Here is a 20,241-nt window from a genome sequence, read left to right as displayed (position 1 = left end):
CTTTTTTGAACTTTTTTGATACGACCCTTAGTTGCTGAGATATTGCCATGCAGAGGTTTAAAAACAGGAAAATTGATGTTTTTTAAGTCTCACCCAAACAACACACCATTTTCTAATGTCGATATCTCAGCAACTAATTGTCCGATTTTGAATGGTAAAATATGAAACATTCGTGAAATTTTCCGATCTTTTCGAAAAAAAATTCAAAATTTTTAAACCAAGTCTAACATTTCAAAAGGGTCAAACATTCAATATTACGCCCTTTTAAAATGTTAGTCTTGGCTTAAAAATTTTGAAAATATTTTTTTCGAAAACATCTAAAAATTACACGAATGTTTCATATTTTAACATTGAAAATCGGACCATTAGTTGCTGAGATATCGACATTAGAAAATTTTGGGTTGTTTGGGTGAGACTTAGAAAACATCAACCTTTGCATGGCAATATCTCAGCAACTAAGGGTCTTATCAAGAAAGCTCAAGAAAGCAAAATATAGAGAATTTTTTCAGCTTTTCAAAAATATTTTTTTTCAAAAGTGGTTAAACATTAGAGCATAAATGTGCTCTAATTTAAAAAATGAAAAACTGCGACTATTTGCAAAAAAGTCAACTAAAAATGGATTTAACTTGAAAGCGGTGCATTTTATTAAAAATTCACTAAATTACTTTTTGATTGCAAATTTGATTTTACATCGAAAACTGATGTTGACAGATTTTTGGGACAAATATTTCGATATTTTGAAAAAATCAGTATTGATTCAAAAGTTCAAAACTCGCTCAAAGATTTTTTGCACAACCTGGAAATTTCTGAAAAGTTGATAGAATAATTATTCATTTCTGGTGGTTTGTCCGTTCCGGATTTGTTTGAGTCGTGTGAATTCCGCGGGTTTACTGGCGTGTGGATTTCGTTCGTTCCATTAGCTGGCGAATTGTGCGGATTGGAAATTGTCTTAAATTTGGAAGAAATTGGGTGCAAGTGTGAGGTGGTTGAGAGTTGCAATCCTTGTTCGCGTTTTGAAATTGTGTTTTTTTGCCATATCAGGCCTGCAATTATTATTCTATATTTAAACTAGCGTTTAAAATCTGTTCGATTTACTATTTTATTCAATTTTTTCTCTCTGATTCAGTTTTATTATTTCATTTCCATAGTAACCTGAGTGAGGGGGCTGTTGAGGTTTTTTTTTATCGATTAATAGTAAGCTACTTTGATTGTTGGTGTTTGTTGGCGGTTTGCGGATAGCAGCTGGACGTGATCTGCCCATTTCGGTGTAGCTCAGGCATGCGAGTTGAATTCAAAGCTAATGCCGTGAAGCCCTTATATGCTGTCTGTTTCCGGTGGTGTCTGGAGTGCGCTTAATCATGGATTGGACGGCTCGTGCATTCCCTAGCAAGTCTGGCGTTCGTTGTTGTCATAAGCCTGAAGACGTTTGAAGAGAAGCTGGTTTTGAAGAATCTGGTGAGCTCGTTCCTTTTATAAGACATTTATTCTTTCATTTATTCTGACATACACACACATCAATCAAGACATCTACGCCAAATTATTACTATATACGCGGTAGGGTGTTCCTTTGGTCGTTCGCTGTGAGTTGTGGATTGCCTGCTTCTCTAATGAAGGTTCGACTGGGGGGGCATGCTTATTAATTTCTCGTCGCTCCATACCCTCAGTGACGTGATGGGAGCAAGGGCGTCTATGCGAAGTGTCCCTACACCCGCTACAAAATTCCGGCGCTTGGGAAGGGAAGCGGGAAACCATTTTGATCTATGCGCCGGTATTTGTAGCATTAAAATTCGTGCAAAAAAACTTATGCACGTGGGTGTACAGATTACGGAGTAAAAGATGATCGAATTGTTCACCTAGCGCTCACTTGTGTTCCAGGACCAAGTTGCCTGCGGGTATGGGGATCATACATACATACATACAACCTGGAAATTTCTGAAAAGTTGGCATTTTATGTCCTCTAAAACATATAAAAAATAGTGTTTTTTTGCAAATCAAGTTTTAGTGACAATAAAAAATAAATAAAAAATCACCAAATTTTCTTTTTACCGTGTATCATTTTTTTCAGTGTAGTCCGTATCCCTACAACTTTGCCGAAGACACCAAATCGATCAAAAAATTCCTTCAAAAGATACAGATTATTGAATTTTCATACATAATTTTTGTATGGGCAACTGCCAAATTTGTATGGAAAATTATATGGACAAATTAATGATGCAAAATGGCTTCTTTGGGCATACCGAAGGCACCAAAAAAGTTTCAGACAAATCTCGTATCGAAAAATGCCACCGGGACCGTCTGGGATCGAACCCAAGCTGACTGGGTGAGAGGCAACCACGCTTGCCCCTACACCATAGGCTGTTGCAAATATTTTTTGAAGTTTATGTCCCTTGACTCTGACCAAAGTCAAGGGAGGGCCAAGCAATAATAATGTATACCTATTTAAATTACGAGCCATGTTTTCAACATTTTAATGATAAAAGTGATTTAAAATACATGTCCAGTAGTTTTGCAATCATTAGTTTTCAAAATATCTATGTTTTAAAGAAAATTTTATTTTCTGCTATTTTTGTTTTGCGATGCATAAACTTTGAAAAATATTGGCAACGGCCTTAAAAATAAATAGAAATCATGTAGAATTTGTTTGTTTTTTTTTTCTAGGTATTTTTTCAGAAAGCCCTCCAATTGCCTACGAGTTTGTCTTTCTACAAAGTTTCATTGAATTCAGAGAGGATTGAGTAATAAAGTACCTGAAAAATTCCTGTTTTGAGCTTGAATTGCTCTGGAGTGTAATTTTAATTTCTGTCTATTTTGAAATTTGCAATTTCGGAAAATGTCACTGACTATCGTAAAAGCAAAAATGTCGTATACCTTTCTGATCGCATAATACCCATTTGCTCTGAGAAATGTTATGCAAAACTCCCCAAAGGGACCGCCACCTCGCCACCATAATTAGACCCAACGTGTCACCAAAGTCGTCGTCATCTCTCACGTCGAGATACACGTACAAACGTGCGCGCGCAATACAAGATAAATGTTAGATTTTTCGCATTGTTCGCATCGTACGTACACCCTTAGGAGAAAAGTCGTGCTGCTGCTGATTTGAGAGGGAGAGAGACCCCGGTGGGAAAAACAAGGCGCGCACGCGTGCGTGAGTTGCGATCTTTGCTCGAAACCAAACGCGAAACGAGAAATTGAATTTCCTACATCGCTGCGCTGCGACGACGACTATTTTACGTAATCTCACTTCTCGGCGTGCCGCACATGGGGTTGGCCGATGACCGATCAGAGATCTTTACGTTTAAGGAAGTCGCGAAGATCGCGGCAAAACCACTTTTGGCTATCTCCGGCGTGGCCATCGTCGACAGTCGATCGTCGTCGTCGTCGTCCGGCGGAGAATATTAATGATCTTTCTCCTAAGCCTCCAAACGCCGTTAGTCAGCTGGGTGTACCGAGTGTCAAGTCAATTACGGGTTAGCCCGGTGAGACGTTTCGCAACAGTCCAGATCGACCTGTTTGCTGGCCGATGATCGTTTGGGCAGCAAATGTTAAACGGCTGTCGATTTTTATCAAATTGGAGGGCTAGGGTTAGCGGGCTCGAGTTCTGAAATGACAAATGGGTTTTGTGGCGCGTGAACAAATTGTGGCTATCTCGTAGAATAGCTTGTTTGCTGTGGGACGTTAGTCGGTACAAATTGGCTTTGAAGATAGGGCAAGTGCTAAATTCAAACATTGCTTTTTAAATTTCGTGAAAAATCATAAAGTAAAAAATGTTAGTTGTTGTTTCATCGATTGTTGATCGGTGGAACCGGTTACGATGGGTCCTATGGTATCAAATATTATTCTAGGTTTATTTTGCATGACTATTCATGGTAGAAGAAAGCGTATCAGTTCACAATTGGATAAATCTGAAACTGTTTCCAAAAATCCGGATCTCCCGGTGGCCTGTACTCCGGCCAGGTGCAAAATCGAAACTTTTGGTGTATAGCAATTGATGGTTTGTGCGAAATCATGTTGCGGTATTTTTGGGCCCTTTTTCCCACTGTGCACTGTATTGCTTATTTTGCTAATTGGTTTGTGCTTCGAATTCAGTTTAAAATGCAATATAAATCGATAGTTTTACAAACAAAACTAGTTTTAACGAATTATAGGCCAAATTCTGACTTTTTAACAATTTTACTTGAAGCTTACAAATTAATTTAATTAAATATAAGTATTTTTTTCTCAGAAACTATATCAGCATCTTTATTGATTATAAATTTGACGTATAAATAAAATTTGAATCTTAAAACTGATTTGAACAAGAAAAAATATGACTTTCAAAGTCAACCCAGAATTCAAAATAATAATTTTCAACGCAACTATTTTTTTAAACACTATTAACACACAATTTTTTTAAATAGTGCATGGACCTTGTGTACCCAAGTACATGTTTAAAAAAGATAATCTTAAGAAAAACCAAACTAGTTGGAAAATATTCCAAAAATAGATTAAAATCCTATCAATGTCACCCCGGTTTACGATACTGATCTGGTTGTTTGTCTTTTTCTCGATTCTGGCCAGAATTCAAATAATTTTTAATTTCATACACATTTTCTCATTTTTGTCATAGAAATAAAATTACACATAGAAAGATGCAAAATTACTCATTCAAAGGAAATATCTTCACCCTCAAATCATTTCCATTGTTTCCAATTTTCTATGAAATCAGCTGATTTTTTTTTTTCGTGTCATATTCATTGGAAAAATATTTTGATCCAAAAAGCTATTGTGGATCACTATTTATCCATTCAAATTTTCTAATAATGTTGGAAGCGTTTGAAATACGTTAATATGCGAAATTCTGTATTTTGGGAAGAGATTTTCTGATCGATTCGAAATGATCAGCAAAGTAAGTACTGATGAAGCAAATCAGAACAAAATGTTACTCTCTATTTTACTAAAATTATTATCAATTTATGAACTTAATATAATTTTTTTGTTGATAGTCGTTTTTAAGCATGTTGAAAAAATTAAGTTTCGTAGCTATTTAGCTAACAAATCTTGTTTCGTTAGAATTAAAATTTTATGTCAAATCAGAGTTTTTGTCCCTCAACTCTGACTAGAGCGTCCAATTTCCCGTCCCGGGAAAAAAATTCCCGGGAATTCCCGGGATTTCCCGGAAAAAAATATTTCCCGTTTCCCGGGAAATTTGTAAATTTCCCGGGAATTCCCGAATTACAAGCAGAAGTATACATTTTCCTACCTTTTTGGCATCAATATTTTGAAATTATAAAAAAATAATTATGAGAGAATTTTATTCATTTCAACCTTCATATTCATATTGAACTAATTAGCTTTTCTGTAAATTTTTTGTCAAGGTTTAATTCAGATAATATTTATTTATTTTTTATTTAGGAATATTGTTTGCTTATATGTTGGGTAACAAAATTACGCTATTATGGATTGACTATAAACTTTTTTATTTTCGACAACCTATTTTTACGATTTTTTTTGTTATATCATTCATATATATTTACCTCTTCCGGCCAGTATTAAAAAAATTAGATTTGTTTGACATTTTTGTTTATTGGTTGAAAATTGAATTGATATAATTAAATTATACGAAAAGATTTGTTCGATAAGAATTTGTTTAAAAGTATTCGAGAAACTACTGTTTGTTATAAATTTATAAAGCACGTGAGCTACCAAGGGCATTAGAGAGTTAAATATAAATAAAATATCGTTTAATTTCAACCACTTTTACACTATGAAAATTATTTTAATCTAATTAATTAATTAGGCCATATTACCATATAACTTAAATTATACCATAATTGAAACCATGAAAAATGATTAAAAACAACTTCATATCATATGAAATTTACCCAAAGAATGCAACCATATTTTAAAAACATGCTTCAAATATTTTAAAACTTTGAATTGTGATTTCATGAAATAGTGTTTCAAGTTGAATAGCGCTAGAAATTGAATTTTAAAGGCAAATTCAATGATAATCTATTTATTCACAAGTTGAAAGTACTTGTTCTGGAATAAGTTATTTGCCATGAAAAACAATATTTTTGCATGATTACTTAACTTTCAACTTTATGGTCACTGAGGCAAATTTAAAAACAATATTTTTGTTGAGCATAGATTTTCACTGTCCAAACACATAGAATAAAAAAATGCTGCTCAACAAAAAATACTAAAAATATTTTTTTTTTGATTTGTTACGATTTGAGAGACAGCACTAAAAATTAGAAAATCTATATATTTTCTCAAAGTTGCATGATTTTTCTACAAGCAGTCAAGCCATTGAATGATCCTCAGACTCATTTTGACCATTGAAGTTGCTGTTCTATACAATTCTGTTGCAAAATATCAATCAGAAACAGGATCAGAATAAATTTCGTTAAATTTCAAATTTCCCGGGAATTCCCGGGATTTCCCGGGAAATTTGTTGAAAATTTCCCGTTTCCCGGGAATTTTGTAACCCCGGGAAATTGGACGCTCTAACTCTGACCGAAGTCAAGGGAGCGGGAAAAAACATAGAAAAATCAATGAAAAATTGAAAAGTTTAGCCATGATTACAACATTTCTATAAAAGGGTTGTAAAATTCGAAAAATTTTAAGAGATTTTCCCAAATAAACCCATTGCGATTTTTTTTATTTTTGTTCGATTTTAAAGTAAGAATGCGACAATAATCAAAAGCTATATTTGCAATGATCTTTATATTTTCACACCTTTTTTCAATAAAATTTTGAAACCATGGTGCGATTTTTAAAACATTGAACTTCATTAGCCTTAACCACTTTTAAACAAAAAGTTAACTCTTAAAAACAGTGTTTCAAATATTAAAGTATTAATGGAATTAATGCAATGTTTTTCAGCAAACATGTTTGTAAACGCAAGCGAAATACAAAAAAAATGACATTTTATTAAAACTTATGACGAAATCATTACATCATTTTTTTTATCGCCTCACAGTTGTCCCATGTTGATAAACAAATTGCTCCCTTCGGCAGCGGGGTGTTAATTCCAAATCATATTATTTAATCAACGGTAGCATTCACAAAGCAAGGTACCTCAGCTCTACCTCCTCTGGTGGCAACTGGCTCGAGTGCTAATTCACACTAATTGTATGAATTATGCTATCGAACGCCTATTGACGCCGCCGCCACTTGCCGCCCAGCGGATGCACTTTCTCCTCTAAAATCAAGTAGAGGGTTGAAAAGCTACCAGAAGTCCAGCCGTCGTGGTTGATTACGATGTCGTATAGCGTGGTTGACCCAGCAGCGGAGATTTGATTTGGTGCGGTTTGCGCGATTTATTTGGGTTGTGATTAATGAGAGGTGTAACTGGCCAACTTCCGTATGAAGTGCCTCCTTTTTTGCGTTTCTTACAAAAGATAACTAGTGATTTTTAGAAAACTGCAAAGGTTATTTTGACAATGTAGAACTAGAATCAACTTTGTATTTTTAATACATATTGACATACTTAGCAAATTATCTACGTTATACCATAATCCCTTTTGCTCAACATCTATACTTTACTCATAATCAAGTCGGTCCTAGACTCTTGAACCAAACAATCATCCCTGGTAGTTGCATTAAATCGAAACAGCCTCTATTAGCACCTCTCGAATAAATGGCATCTAATTATCGGTACCCTTTTGCTGCCGCACCGCCACCGCAACATTATTCCACCGAGCTCACAATACTAAGTCCGTGTCCACTTTACGCCAGGCCCGGGTCGATTTGGTGTGAAATTGCCCACTCATGCAAACAAATCACACCTGTTTGTCGTCGCGAGGTACCTTGGGTCCGCGGGGGCCAAGAACCCTTCCGCGAGTGTGAGCAGAATTTGAACAATCATTCCACGGTTATTATCCGGCTTTGCAGCAGGCAGGCAGTGGGGGTGACATTGAGCCACTACACATAAAGTTTAATCGATTATGGAGTTGATCGCAGTAACCGTTACGCGATGATGACCATTGTGTGTCGTCCAGAAGAGTGTATTGAGTAATGCTCAACACACAGTAGTCCAAGGGGATTCAATCAACCGTGGAACAAAACGCCGTATGCAAAACCACTGTGCGCGCTGTCATCACAGCAGGCCAATGTGGCAATAAAACGCGCCCGCTTCGATTGTAAAATTTCTATTCTCAGCCTACCCCGATGTCACGTATTGGCGATCAAGCTAGAATTGGCGCGCGAGCGCGCACTTTGAAACTTGCGACAACCCGAGACTAACCGGAATGTTTTCTCTCTCTTCTTCGACAGATTCCACCGTAACGACTCCGGCTCCGAAGCGCCGTGTCGTGAATCGGGACAACAAGCTGATGTCGGTGCTGCAAGCGAGGCGTACGGCACTGTCGCGGGATCGCTGGCAGAAGGAGTACCATCCGCCGTCCTCGTTGAAGCTGCATCGCCATCACAATCCGGCGGTGAACCTGGTTGAGGACAGCAGCACTCCGGAGTCCAACCTGATCATCCCACCGGGGAGTAGGATCAGTGTGCCGGGGGTAGACGAGTTCTTGGATACGGACGAGTCCATCCATGGGATGTACGTGGTGAATCCGAGGACTGGAAAGATCGCGCTTCAGCACAATGGTCCGCAGATCAAGCTGGCCAAGGAGACTAACAACTTTGTAGCCCAACCTGGTAACAAGACTGGCGAGAGTACGAAGCTAACATCTACGAAGCCATTTCCAGGGCGAAGTATGTACTATGAACCTAGAGGTAAGAGGACACGCGATCGCAAGACGTTCTCAACGTCAACCGAGCGATCAGTCGACGATTCCGAACTGGTGTCTTATCAGTTCTTCGGACAGAAGTTGATCCCGGCTAGCAAGAATATAGATTCTCGAAATCAGGTCATCAACCCGAAAGGGACGCGACTCAACAAGCTCAAGGAAGACTCGTTGGAGATGATGGAGGTGTCTGCGCCGAAACCATCAACCGAGAAGAACAAGTTCTGGCAGAGTCGACTAGCCTACCAATCCCGCAACATAGTCGCATTCAACAACTATCTGCGACGATCGAAGGATGGAATCTACGGAATGACCGCTGCGCCAGCAATTTCAACGACCACGGCTCCCACCGAAAACCCGGTGCATTCGGACTCCCTTACCAACTCGATGATCGCGTTGAGCAATCTTTCGGAAGGATCGGTAGATGCCAAGCAGGTATTCTCCAGAAGTGCCAACTTCAGCTCGCCGAACAAGGTGCAGATTACGAGTACGACGACGACGGAAGCTACCTCTACCAGTACCAGTACGGAGCGTATTCCGCCGAATCACAAGCCGGATGACGAACTTCCAGGGTTGTTTAGTCCGACCGGTTTGGCTCAAATCTCCAAGCTGATCATCAACTATCCGGATGACGCCACTCCAGAGGAGTTGCACCGTGGGAGTAGCTACCAGCCTGTAGTTGAACCCATCCCAGAGTTGACCACCTTGAAACCCGAAGTAGTTGAAGAAGAAACCACCCAACTCCCTGTTGAAGACTACGAAACTCCCAGGAATCTGGTGTCGATCCCAGACATCAACCACATCTTCCAGAACTTGTCGACAAGTACGACCACCTCAACCGAGCGTCCCACCCCCCAACCAGAGGCCAGTACGGAACGTTACGTTCCGGAAACTTCATCGCTACCTGTTACGATCGCACCCGAGCTGACCCCAGCACCAGAACCATCAACCACAACCACAACGACCTCCACAACCACAACAACAGAAGCTCCCACCACCACGTCATCAACCCCCACTACAACCACTACCACCACCACAACGACTCCCCGACCAACAACCTCTACCACAACCCCCACCCCGATCATCTCGGAAGTGATCACGCAGCCATCCACCGACAGCTACCCGGACATGGTCTACCACGCCGACGACGAACAACCCACCGCCCACACCAACAGCTCCGATTTCAGCCCCATCCTGTCCCGAGTGTTCCCCAAACTGTCCCGCGAGCCCCTACCCACACGATCCTCCAACGTGGACTTCTCGATCGCCTCCACCGCCCCAACTCAACAGGACAATGCCACCAAAAAACCCGCGATCGCGTACGAGGGAGTCCTGCTGCAGCACAACAGCGACGTGGTGATCGAGATGCGCAAGATGAACACCGCGACGTTCGTGCTGGCCGGGCTCGGCATGCTGCCGATCGTCATCATCATCCTGTACGTGATCAAGGCGGCGGTTTGCAAGCGTGAGAACAAGGTTTCGCACGATCTGGAGCGGTACATCCCGGATGGGCAGCCGCCGATCAGCCCAGTGGTGCGGTTGGAGCAGTCGGACACCTCGAGCGTGGCGGACGAGTCGATCATCACCGATCGAGACTTTAACCGGAAGAACCTCCGGTTCAAGAGTCTGCTCGGGGAGGGTAACTTTGGGCAGGTTTGGAAGGCGGAAGCGGACGATCTGGCGGGTCACTTTGGCACGACGAGGATCGTGGCGGTGAAGACGGAGCGCAGTGATAACGGGCACGGTGATTTGAAGGCCGAGGCGGAGATCATGCGGAAGCTGGGATCGCACCCGAATGTGGTGACGTTGCTGGGGGCGTGCTTGGAGCAAGGTAATGTGGGGTGGTTTTGATTCGTGGTTTTCGTATAAATAACACCGGGCGACACAGATTTGGACCAAAAATCACATTCTTTTGAATCATAGAAAAAAAACGTGGACAGGAACTAGTAACTACTAGTAACATTAAAATGCTGCTCAACTCCTGTTAATTTTATTTTGAAAAATTTCAAAAGGGTGTGATTTTTGGGACTTATCAATATATCTACTGTGTTTGCCTTAAACGAAAAAGAATAATTAAATCTTTTGGAAGATTCAAAATGATCAAAAAGACATTTAAAATAACAAAAAGTCTAATATGTCAAAATTATTTGAAAACAAGTACAGTAACTGGGCTGAGAGCGTAGCCCAGTCACCGAATGTTGCTCGTTAACTGGGCTGAACAAAAAATAACGAGGGGACCACCGATGCATAATATTCTCCAGATGAAATATAAAAATAAAAGTTACTCAAATTTATTGACGATGCTTACTTTTCATATTTTTTCAATTTTAACTAAAAATTAAACAAAGGTTTGAAAAAAGTTTTTTTATTTATTGAATATGATTTTTGCATCCATTAACCCCTCGGTCATTTTGGTTTGTTTTGGTTTTTTGACGTTTGTCAGCTTTTTACATGAGCTGCGGCCCAGTTATCGAGCGCCCAGTTAAAAAGCAGCCCAGTTAAACAATGCCCAGTTACCGAACAACTACTGTAATAAAAATTAAAAACCCAAACGAAATTTTGTATTTTTTCCAAACTCATTTTACATTTTTAAACAAAAAAAAATGAATCCTAATCAGGCAAAGTTTTAACTAATAAAAAAAGTCAAAGTTTTGCCCAGAAAATTAAACATAACCACAAAATATCCTGGGAAGAATAAAATGCTTATCTATTCAAAATAAATCAAATATCTTAAAAAGTTAAATATGCTGAATACAGGCAACATCGTTCATTCTAAATATGTTATTTTATACCATTTCACTTTTTTGGAGATTCAAAATTTTGTGTTAAAAAAATGTTTTTTTTTATGTTTCTTAGAAACAATTGATCCTCTTTTTAAGATTTTAATTGAAAAGGAAAATAAAAAAACTCATTTTCGATAATTCGATTCTTTGCAACTAATTTGTCAATTTAAAGGCTAGTACGGAGCTCGGAAAAAACTGTCAAGGAAAAAGTCATGAAAAGATTTTAGAAATTCAAAAATACAAATATTCAAAAACTCTAAATATCCAAAAATTTAGAAATAAAACAATCAAAATTGAGAAATTTTAAGTTGCGAATTTAAAAAAATCAAATTATTCGCTCTACAGCATTGCCTTGGCGTTCTCGATTGTGAGATTCCTACTCAAAACTAGGTGTCCGAAGACTTGATTGTTGAGGCAATTGCAAACCTCTTTTTACACCTTAGCTTTCATCCACCTCGGGATTCGAACTGACGACCTTTGGATTGTTAGTCCAACTGCCTACCAGCGACTCCACCGAGACAGGACCCAGAGAGACGACTCCTACACCTGGACTGAGCTTACGACCTATCCTTTTTTTTTAGGTCAGTCCGGGGCCAACATTTACTTCCCGTCCGACGGAAGGCGTGATCAGACAAATCTTGTCTCGAAAAATGCCACTGGGACCTTCTGGGATCAAACCCAGGCCGACTGGGTGAGAGGCAATCACGCTTACCCCTAAACCACGGGTCCCGGCTTTTTTGAAATCTTTTAAATCAATTATAAATTGAAAAAAAAAAACAATTATTTTCAAATTGTGTGTGCTAATTCTTAAATTTAAGAATATTTGATAATTAGTAATTCAATAATTAAAAAATATACTAACACAAAAAATTAAAAATTTAAAAAATTGTTGAATTTACAAATTTTATTAAACAATTAAAAGAAAAATTAAGATTTGAATATTTAGAAATGAAAAAAAAAACAAAAAATCGAATTTAACGATCAAATATGATTTTTGTAGACTTTTCGATGTAGAAATTGAAAAAAAATAGAATTCAAACAATTGAAAATGTAAAATCAAAAAATTTAAAAATCAAAGCTTCAAAATAAAAAAAAATCAACATGAAGAAATTCTAACATAAAAATATTCAAAAAATAAATAAAAAACTAGATTTTGAAAAAAATTAATGATTCATATATTCAAAATGTTAAAGTTTAAAATTTTATGCCAGCTAAATTACAGAACATTCAAAATTCAAATGTTAAAAAAAACTCAAAATTCAAGGATTGAAATGTTTTGGAAATCATTAACTAAAAATTTTTAACTTTTAAAATTTAGAAATACAAAAGTACTTAAACTAAAACAAATAATAAATTCAAAATTCTAATAGGGGAAGGTGGGGCAAGACGACCATATGGGGCAAGAGGAACAATCGCTCGTACGGCCGTAATTTTTACAATTTTGATTATTTCCAGTATGAGGAATTGTTGCTAGCAGTGCAATTAGTCGATTCTACTACCACATAACCGCCAAAATAACGTAAACGCCACGGGGCATAAGATTTAATGAAGTTTTTTTAAAAACCTTTGTTTTCTTATAATATTTGGAAAGTACAAAATAAGGCTTACGGTTCGTTTTAAGGCTCATTTTATCAAAATGCTATTTTTCCTAGATCAGTAGTGTTCCAACCAATGATTTGCACCTATTAGAAAGTATAATTTGACTTTTGGTTATTTTTGTTGAGAGCTTTTAAAAAATCTTATTCAGGTGGGGCAAGTGTACCATATGGATTTTTAGTATGGAAAAAAATAAGAATTGCTGCCATAACATATTTTATTGGGAAATAAATAAAAAAAAGTTCTTAAAAACTGATAAACAATTGTTAAAAAAAAAATCCACACAAAATTAAGTGATACTATGAAAATTTACTTTTTATCATCTAAGTAATTATTTTTTTCGTAAAAACGATCAAATTTTTAATAAAATATTATTATTTAACCTAAAAATGAAAGAAACGTTTCAAATACATTCTAATCTGATGTTTCAAAGTGATAGCAGTTCACTTGTTAGCAAATTAACATGTTTTTTCATGCATTGTTCCTCTTGCCCCAACGGGTTGTTCGTCTTGCCCCACTAGTTGAGTAGAACGGACGGAAAATCAAAAATTTTAAAATCAATTTTTAACATTGAAAAACAGGATTTTTTCAAAATTTGTTCTATCAAAGTTTTAGTCAAGACCTGAAATAAGATGATTATGAAAAAATCCGACAGATGTTTTAACGTTTTAATGGGTTTTAACGAGCATTTCCTTAGCTTGTTACACTTGCCCCACTTTCCCCTACATATTCAGAAAGTGAAAATTCAAAAATTTGGAAATCATCAAATTCTGAAATACACATATAAAAAAATGTAGTTTTAATATTATAGAATTTAATAAAAAATAAATTTATGATTCAAAAATTTTAAAATTTTAAAAATTGAAAAATATACAATTTTCAATTGAAAAAATGCATTCTAAAAACATCAGAAATTTAAGGATTCAAAAATGCTAATACTTAAAAAAAAAATCAAATTTGAAGATTCATAAATTCTAAAATTCAAATGAATTTAGTTTGCACTCGATAATCCGAAGCCTTCGCCACAATTTTGCTCCCGATAATCGAATCTCTATTTTTTACATTTCTCAAAATTTGGGTATCCAGCCTGAAATATGCTCCAAAGTTATTTGATTTGTTGCAAACTGAGATGCCGGGAAAATTGTGATTTTTAAGAATAAAAGATAAAATTTAGAGTTTAGCAATTCAAATTGATAAAATATTAAAACAAATAATAGAATTTTTATGTTTTGAAATCTTCGAAATTTTGAATTTTATGAGTTGAAATTCCTTAATTATTAGATTTTTAATAAAAAAGAATTTAGTTTTGAATTTTTTCCTATTTGTTTTTTTAACGTTTAGAATTTTGGAATATTTCAATCTTTTTATTTTCCCCCCAAAGAATCTCAAGCGCACGCGCTCAAACCAAACTGGTGGAGGGGGTTGAGTTATTAGTAATGACTTGGTAAAGAATTCGGCTTATGTACTTGAAGATATACAAGAGAATATATACGAAGTATATGAGAATATACTGTTTGGTAAAAAATACCAAAAATCTGAATCAACTAAAATATTTCAATGAACCTTCAATCGATCTAATCGACCCCTCCCTGCCCCGCAGAACCACAACTGCTGATCATGGAGTACGCCATGCGGGGCCGTCTGCTCTCCCTGCTGCGTGCCGCCCGAGGTGCTGTAAACGGGCTCGCCCCAACAATCCACGGCAACCGGACGCCCATCATGCCCCTCTCGCCACGGAGGCTCACCGGTTTCGCCCACGACATCGCCCGGGGCATGGAGTACATCGCGGACAAGAAGGTACGAGCTTGCTTTTGAATGGTTTGAAGAAGTGATTTTTTAAACTGTTGACTTCCTTTTAGATCGTCCACCGGGACCTTGCGGCGCGAAACGTTCTGCTGGACCACAACGGCATCTGCAAGATCTGCGACTTCGGGATGTCGATCGACCTGGAGAAGATCAAGTCGTCGCAGGCGCATGTCCGCGTTCCGCGGGCACACCACAGTGAGTCGCGCTTCAAGTTCGATCTGAGCGCGCGATCATTCGGCATCGGGCGGCACCACAGTCACGGCCACGAGGGCCTGGGAAGGCACGGTCGCGGCCACGACACCAAGAGTCGACCGGCGCTGCCGATCCGGTGGATGGCCCCGGAAGCGCTCCAGTATCACATCTTTTCGCGCGAAACGGACGTCTGGGCGTTTGGGATCGTGCTGTGGGAGATTGCCACCTTGGGTAAGGAGTTGCGAGGGGGGAGTGTGGGTCAATACCAAATTTCTCTAACAATCTTTCAACCATTTTTAGGGTGCACCCCCTACCCCACGCTGTCCGGCCGGGAGGTCGTACGAAACGTGCCCAGTGGTGCCAGGCCGGAGATTCCCCCGGACTGCCGGCCCGAACTGTACGACCTGATGCAGCGCACGTGGCGAAAGGATCCCCGCCAGAGGCCGACCTTCTCCGAGTCTCGGAACTGCCTGGCCCGGACGCTGTGCCAGTGGCAGCTCGAGGAAACGGACACTTCCAACACGTCCGAGTACCTGGACGTCAGCGGGTTCAGCGAGGACCTGGAACAGGGCATGGTGTACTTTAACCGGCGAATTTCCGAGTTTGAGTGCGAAATCTAGCGATTTTTTCCCGGTTTTCGGAAGCTTGTGTGTATAGTGACAGTGGCGCAGTATTACTCTCCGACAAATCCCTGAACACCCTCTCCCCTGCCTCTCCCTTCAAGCGCACCACAACCTTAAATTAATTTATTCCCTTTCCCCAAAAAGGCACATCTTTCTGCAAAAGAAACGCGCAATTATGTTATTAGTTAGTTATTTTTATCGGTTCTCGTTGAAACGAACATTTTGAGCTTGCAATTTCCATCTATCGTTTTCCTGGCGAAAACTCACTGGAAATTTATCCGGAATGGTTGACACCGTCGTTTGGACTTCTATTGGCTTTTTTTTAGTATTGTTATCGAATCCCATCCCCCATTCGACCGTGCTCACGACTCATTGAACATAACATGCAAAGTGTGCTTTAGTCCCTGTTGTAAATAGTGAATTTCCACTTTCTATCGTGACAAACGAAAACAAACCCTCTCACCGTGTGTGCAATTGTCCTTGAATACAGTAAATAGCAAATTTAATTCATTTCCATTTGTTGTTTTTGAGAAATCATCTATCAACCCCCCACACAAAGAACATACACCCACATCGTTTGAGAAGAGAATTAAGCAATTTTGTACATTTTTTATTCACCGTCGGCGCCGTACGTAGCAGAGTTAAGAAGCAACAGAAAGAAAGTCCATCATCCGTGGTCGTCATCGTCGTCGTATCAGAAAGTGAGATGATTTTATACTTTTTTTTACGAAGATAGTTTTTTTCCTTCTTCCCTTTTTGTTTTGTTAACTAGACAACAAAGTGTAGGAAAGAGCACGTGATCTTTTCCGAATAAAGAATAATATTTAAAAATAAGGCGTGGAAAGTTGTTTTGATCATATTATCCGAAATTCGTACTTTTTATTTAGATGCACTGTGCAAGTTGTGTAGAACAAGTGTGAATTCAGACGGCCAGAATCCCGACGTTTATTCCAAAAATACTTCATCAGAGATTCGTTTTAGAAAATCTTTACGCTGCCTTCTGTGATTTAATATAGGCCTGCTCTGACCAGTATTGGCAAAAATGGTTATTATCAATTTTTGGCAAAATCATTGAATTTTCCATTTTTATGGGAAATGGCTTTGACAAAGAATTAGTGAAGAAAACTAAATCGCTTTTTGTCGTAAAACTTGATTTATTTTATTTATTTATTTATTTGTGATGCCTTATAAGGCATGTTAACCGATTTTTCAATCATGGGCAGATAAGTGTATTTTTTGTTCTACGACAAACTGTACTAAATTTTATGTGTCTGATATTTTCACCATGTTCCGGATTTATTGATTCTAGGTGGCCAAAGTATCGGATACTCTTTTGAGGGATAGCCTAGGGGTTAAACACTTCGAGTATACTGCATACGCGTATCATACGCACATAATATTCTGATTGTCTGCATACTGTACTGACCATATAGACTCCATATTTGTCGTATTTGAGGTCATATCTACTCAAATATCAGCGTGAATATCATACGCGCATAATACTCGCGCAGTATTCCTTGGCTGCATACCGTATCGACTCCAATTTTGGCTTCATATTGGTGCAATATCAGAAGTAAATCGCCTTTTGGGGGTAGCAATCAACTTCCCAGAGCCAGCAGATATTTTTTGACAAGTCGCATGACTTATTTCCATGACTTCTAGATTTTATCGCCCATCATGGCGTGTTTTCTAGAACAAACATTTCAAGAAAAAATAGTCATCATTACTGTCAAATGTGTCTTTAAGGAAATATTCTCAGCTTTCCAATGCTTCTAAGAGCGAAATGTTTCATCGGGAAATTTCTGAGATATCTATTTTTTAAGTTTTTTGTTTTATATTCCTGTATTATTTATTGTAAACTTTGTAATAACTTATCTGGAAACTTGTCAAATGATGTTTTTCAGGTGTCATTTACTCATCAAAATGTGCAAAATAAGGCAAGAAGCAACTTTGGAAGAGGTTGCAAATCGTTGAATATTTTTAAAATTAAGTTTTACCGAGTTTTTGAATATATGAGATTTGTTCAGAAATGAAAATCATAAAACCGTATTAAAAATATTTTTTTACAATAATTAAAAGATAATAACATAATTTCTGTTTACGAATATCACGTTTATGCTCGGATTTAGCTTGAATTACAAGTTTGAGATCAGTTAGGATATCACTAGATTTTTTATGAAAAAAAAATCATATTTCCTTAACCAAACATTATTCAATTGCATGGATACAAAACATGTTTTATACTCAAAATTGAACTATAAATTACTGTGACGAGCTTCAGGAGAAAAACTTTTCATGGGTATGAAATGATTTTTATAATTTTTATTTTATATGAAATGTTCAAGGAATCAGCAATATTATAGAAGTCTTATCTTATCTTTTTAAAACGTTTTAAAAATACTTTGATTTTTGTTTAAATAGTTTGGAATGGAAGCCTCTGTTTGATTTTTTCTGTTAAATAATATTTTATTTATGTTTAAACCAAAAAATGTATGTTGCAGTGTTTTCAACATTCAGAGTTAAAACGCACAAATTTTACTCCTACATTTAAATGCATTTTCAACAGTAATTTTTTTTTCGTTATTTTATACACATGAGAATATGACTTTTGAACTTTGCAACAGTAATTGATAGTATATTTTCGATTTTAAATCATCTTTTGCATCCATGTTCCCGATTCATGTATGCTTTAAGAAGTATCATATTTATTCATAAAAATCCATTAATAAACTTAACAATCTCAAACCTGCAAGAAAAATCGATTGTATCAGCTCAATAAGAGCAGACACGTGATATTTGTACACAAAAGTTGTGTAATTATCTTTTAATTCTTGTAAATAATATTCTTAAGAAGGTTTTATGATATTGATTTTTGAATAAATCTCATATATTCAAAAAACTCGGTTAAACTTAATTTTAAAAATGTTTAGCGATTTGCAACCTTCTCCAAAGTTGTTTCTTGCCTTATTTTGCACATTTTGACACATGAGCACATGAAAAACACATTTGACACATGCAGTGTTGCGTTCCTCACGCGCTCACGCGCTCGTGAGCGCTCACTTTTCGCTCATTCGTGAGGAAGAGCGCTGCGCGAGCTAGCTCACGTTTGCCCGCGCTCACGTTTGCTCCGATTTTTTCAGCTCGCGTTTGCTCCACGCTCGCGCTCGCGCTCATATTTCGCTCACGGAGCGCTCATTTTGGACGTGTCGCTAATCATTTAACGTTTTTGAGAAAGTTTTTTTTTCAATTCTAGATGGATTTTTTGCTTAAGGTGCAGTAGGGCTGAGGAAATATTACTTTGTGAAATTTTATGATATATGAATTGGAATAGCTTATTTTCATCAACCATGTTTTAAAATAAAAAGTTGGATTCGCAAGGGTCAAATCATTTTTTAGACATACAGTTGAATGTATAAATATTTTAGAATTTAAAGGCCTTATTTTCGCAGAGAGTTGAGGGAGGAAGGGTATAGACGCCTAAGTAAAAGGGCCTGTAAACATTAGAAAAACTTACAAAACAATGAATTGATTCAAGAGGATTTATGCTTTGGTAAGTTCGATTCAATGTTAAATGCTTCGTTGATTGAAATATAACATTAAACTGTTTTATGTACCTAATCAGTGTTTTGACTACATTTCCAGATTGCGGGTCAGAATGAGCTACTATTAAAAAAAGTTATTCCGTTTATTAAATCTTTAAATGATTCAGTGATAAGAAACGGATGATCATTTCTATAAGGTTAGTCTTTATTTGGCAGACATTTCAGAAAATAGGGTAACATTTTTGAAACAGTTCTATTTTTAAATATAAGCTTCAAAATTGCTAATGGTTGAAATAACCCTTTTGATTCAAATCAAATAAATTGTCAATATTTTTCACCACAAAAAGGTTGGCTCTTTTTCCAACAAGTGGATTTTATTCAACACTTCCGCAACCAAACCTCTGAAAATATTCAATTACAAGTTATATATGATTTTTTGAACATGAATAATTGAAACTGTTTTAAAGATAATTTAAAAAAATTAAAATATACATAAATTGTCATTTTTTTGTACATAACAACAATTCAATATGGTCCAATATGAATGTTTACATTATGAATTTGGTTTTTGTTAATTGTTCGAAAAATGTCTAGATTTTAAATAAAACGTAAATTTCGGTTCGCTGACCAAATCTATTTCATTGCTTACTTTTGTTTGTTCGACCACTTTCTTGTTTGTTTTTGCTGCATGTGCTGAGATAGTTCTGGAAACTTCGTTTCAAACAGGCAGATACTTCAACAGGAAAAAACAACTACCTATTTTGGCTCACCAGCTCACGTGAGCGCAAAACGCTCCGGTGAGCGTGAGCGAGCACGAGCTACCTGATAAAAACTCAGGCTCCAGCTGGAGCGAGCAAGCCTTCCGTGAGCGCTCGCTCATTCGCAACCCTGCGTCACATGAAAAACATAATTTGACAAGTTTCCAGAATAGTTATTATAAGGTTTACATTAAATAATAAAGGAATTT

The 20,241-nt window shown here is 37.3% G+C and overlaps 1 protein-coding gene across 1 annotated transcript in view; it reads left to right on the top strand.

Annotated features, from left to right (window-relative positions):
* LOC6030990 (probable serine/threonine-protein kinase dyrk2) overlaps nucleotides 1-16,566 on the top strand; it is a 179,610-nt gene extending 163,044 nt beyond the window's left edge. Inside the window, exons 4-7 of the mRNA XM_038259562.1 lie at nucleotides 8,263-10,563; nucleotides 14,712-14,908; nucleotides 14,971-15,340; nucleotides 15,410-16,566. Of these exons, the coding sequence (XP_038115490.1) occupies nucleotides 8,263-10,563; nucleotides 14,712-14,908; nucleotides 14,971-15,340; nucleotides 15,410-15,729 (3,188 nt within the window). The 3' untranslated portion in view covers nucleotides 15,730-16,566. The remainder of the gene's footprint in view (nucleotides 1-8,262; nucleotides 10,564-14,711; nucleotides 14,909-14,970; nucleotides 15,341-15,409) is intronic.
* Nucleotides 16,567-20,241: the final 3,675 nt, after the last annotated feature.

Source organism: Culex quinquefasciatus, chromosome 3 (assembly GCF_015732765.1).
Source record: "Culex quinquefasciatus strain JHB chromosome 3, VPISU_Cqui_1.0_pri_paternal, whole genome shotgun sequence".
In the NCBI taxonomy this organism is placed as follows: Eukaryota; Metazoa; Arthropoda; class Insecta; order Diptera; family Culicidae; genus Culex; species Culex quinquefasciatus.
The sequence above is the reverse complement of the archived record's forward strand: the minus strand, read 5'-3'. Positions and strand labels throughout refer to the sequence as shown.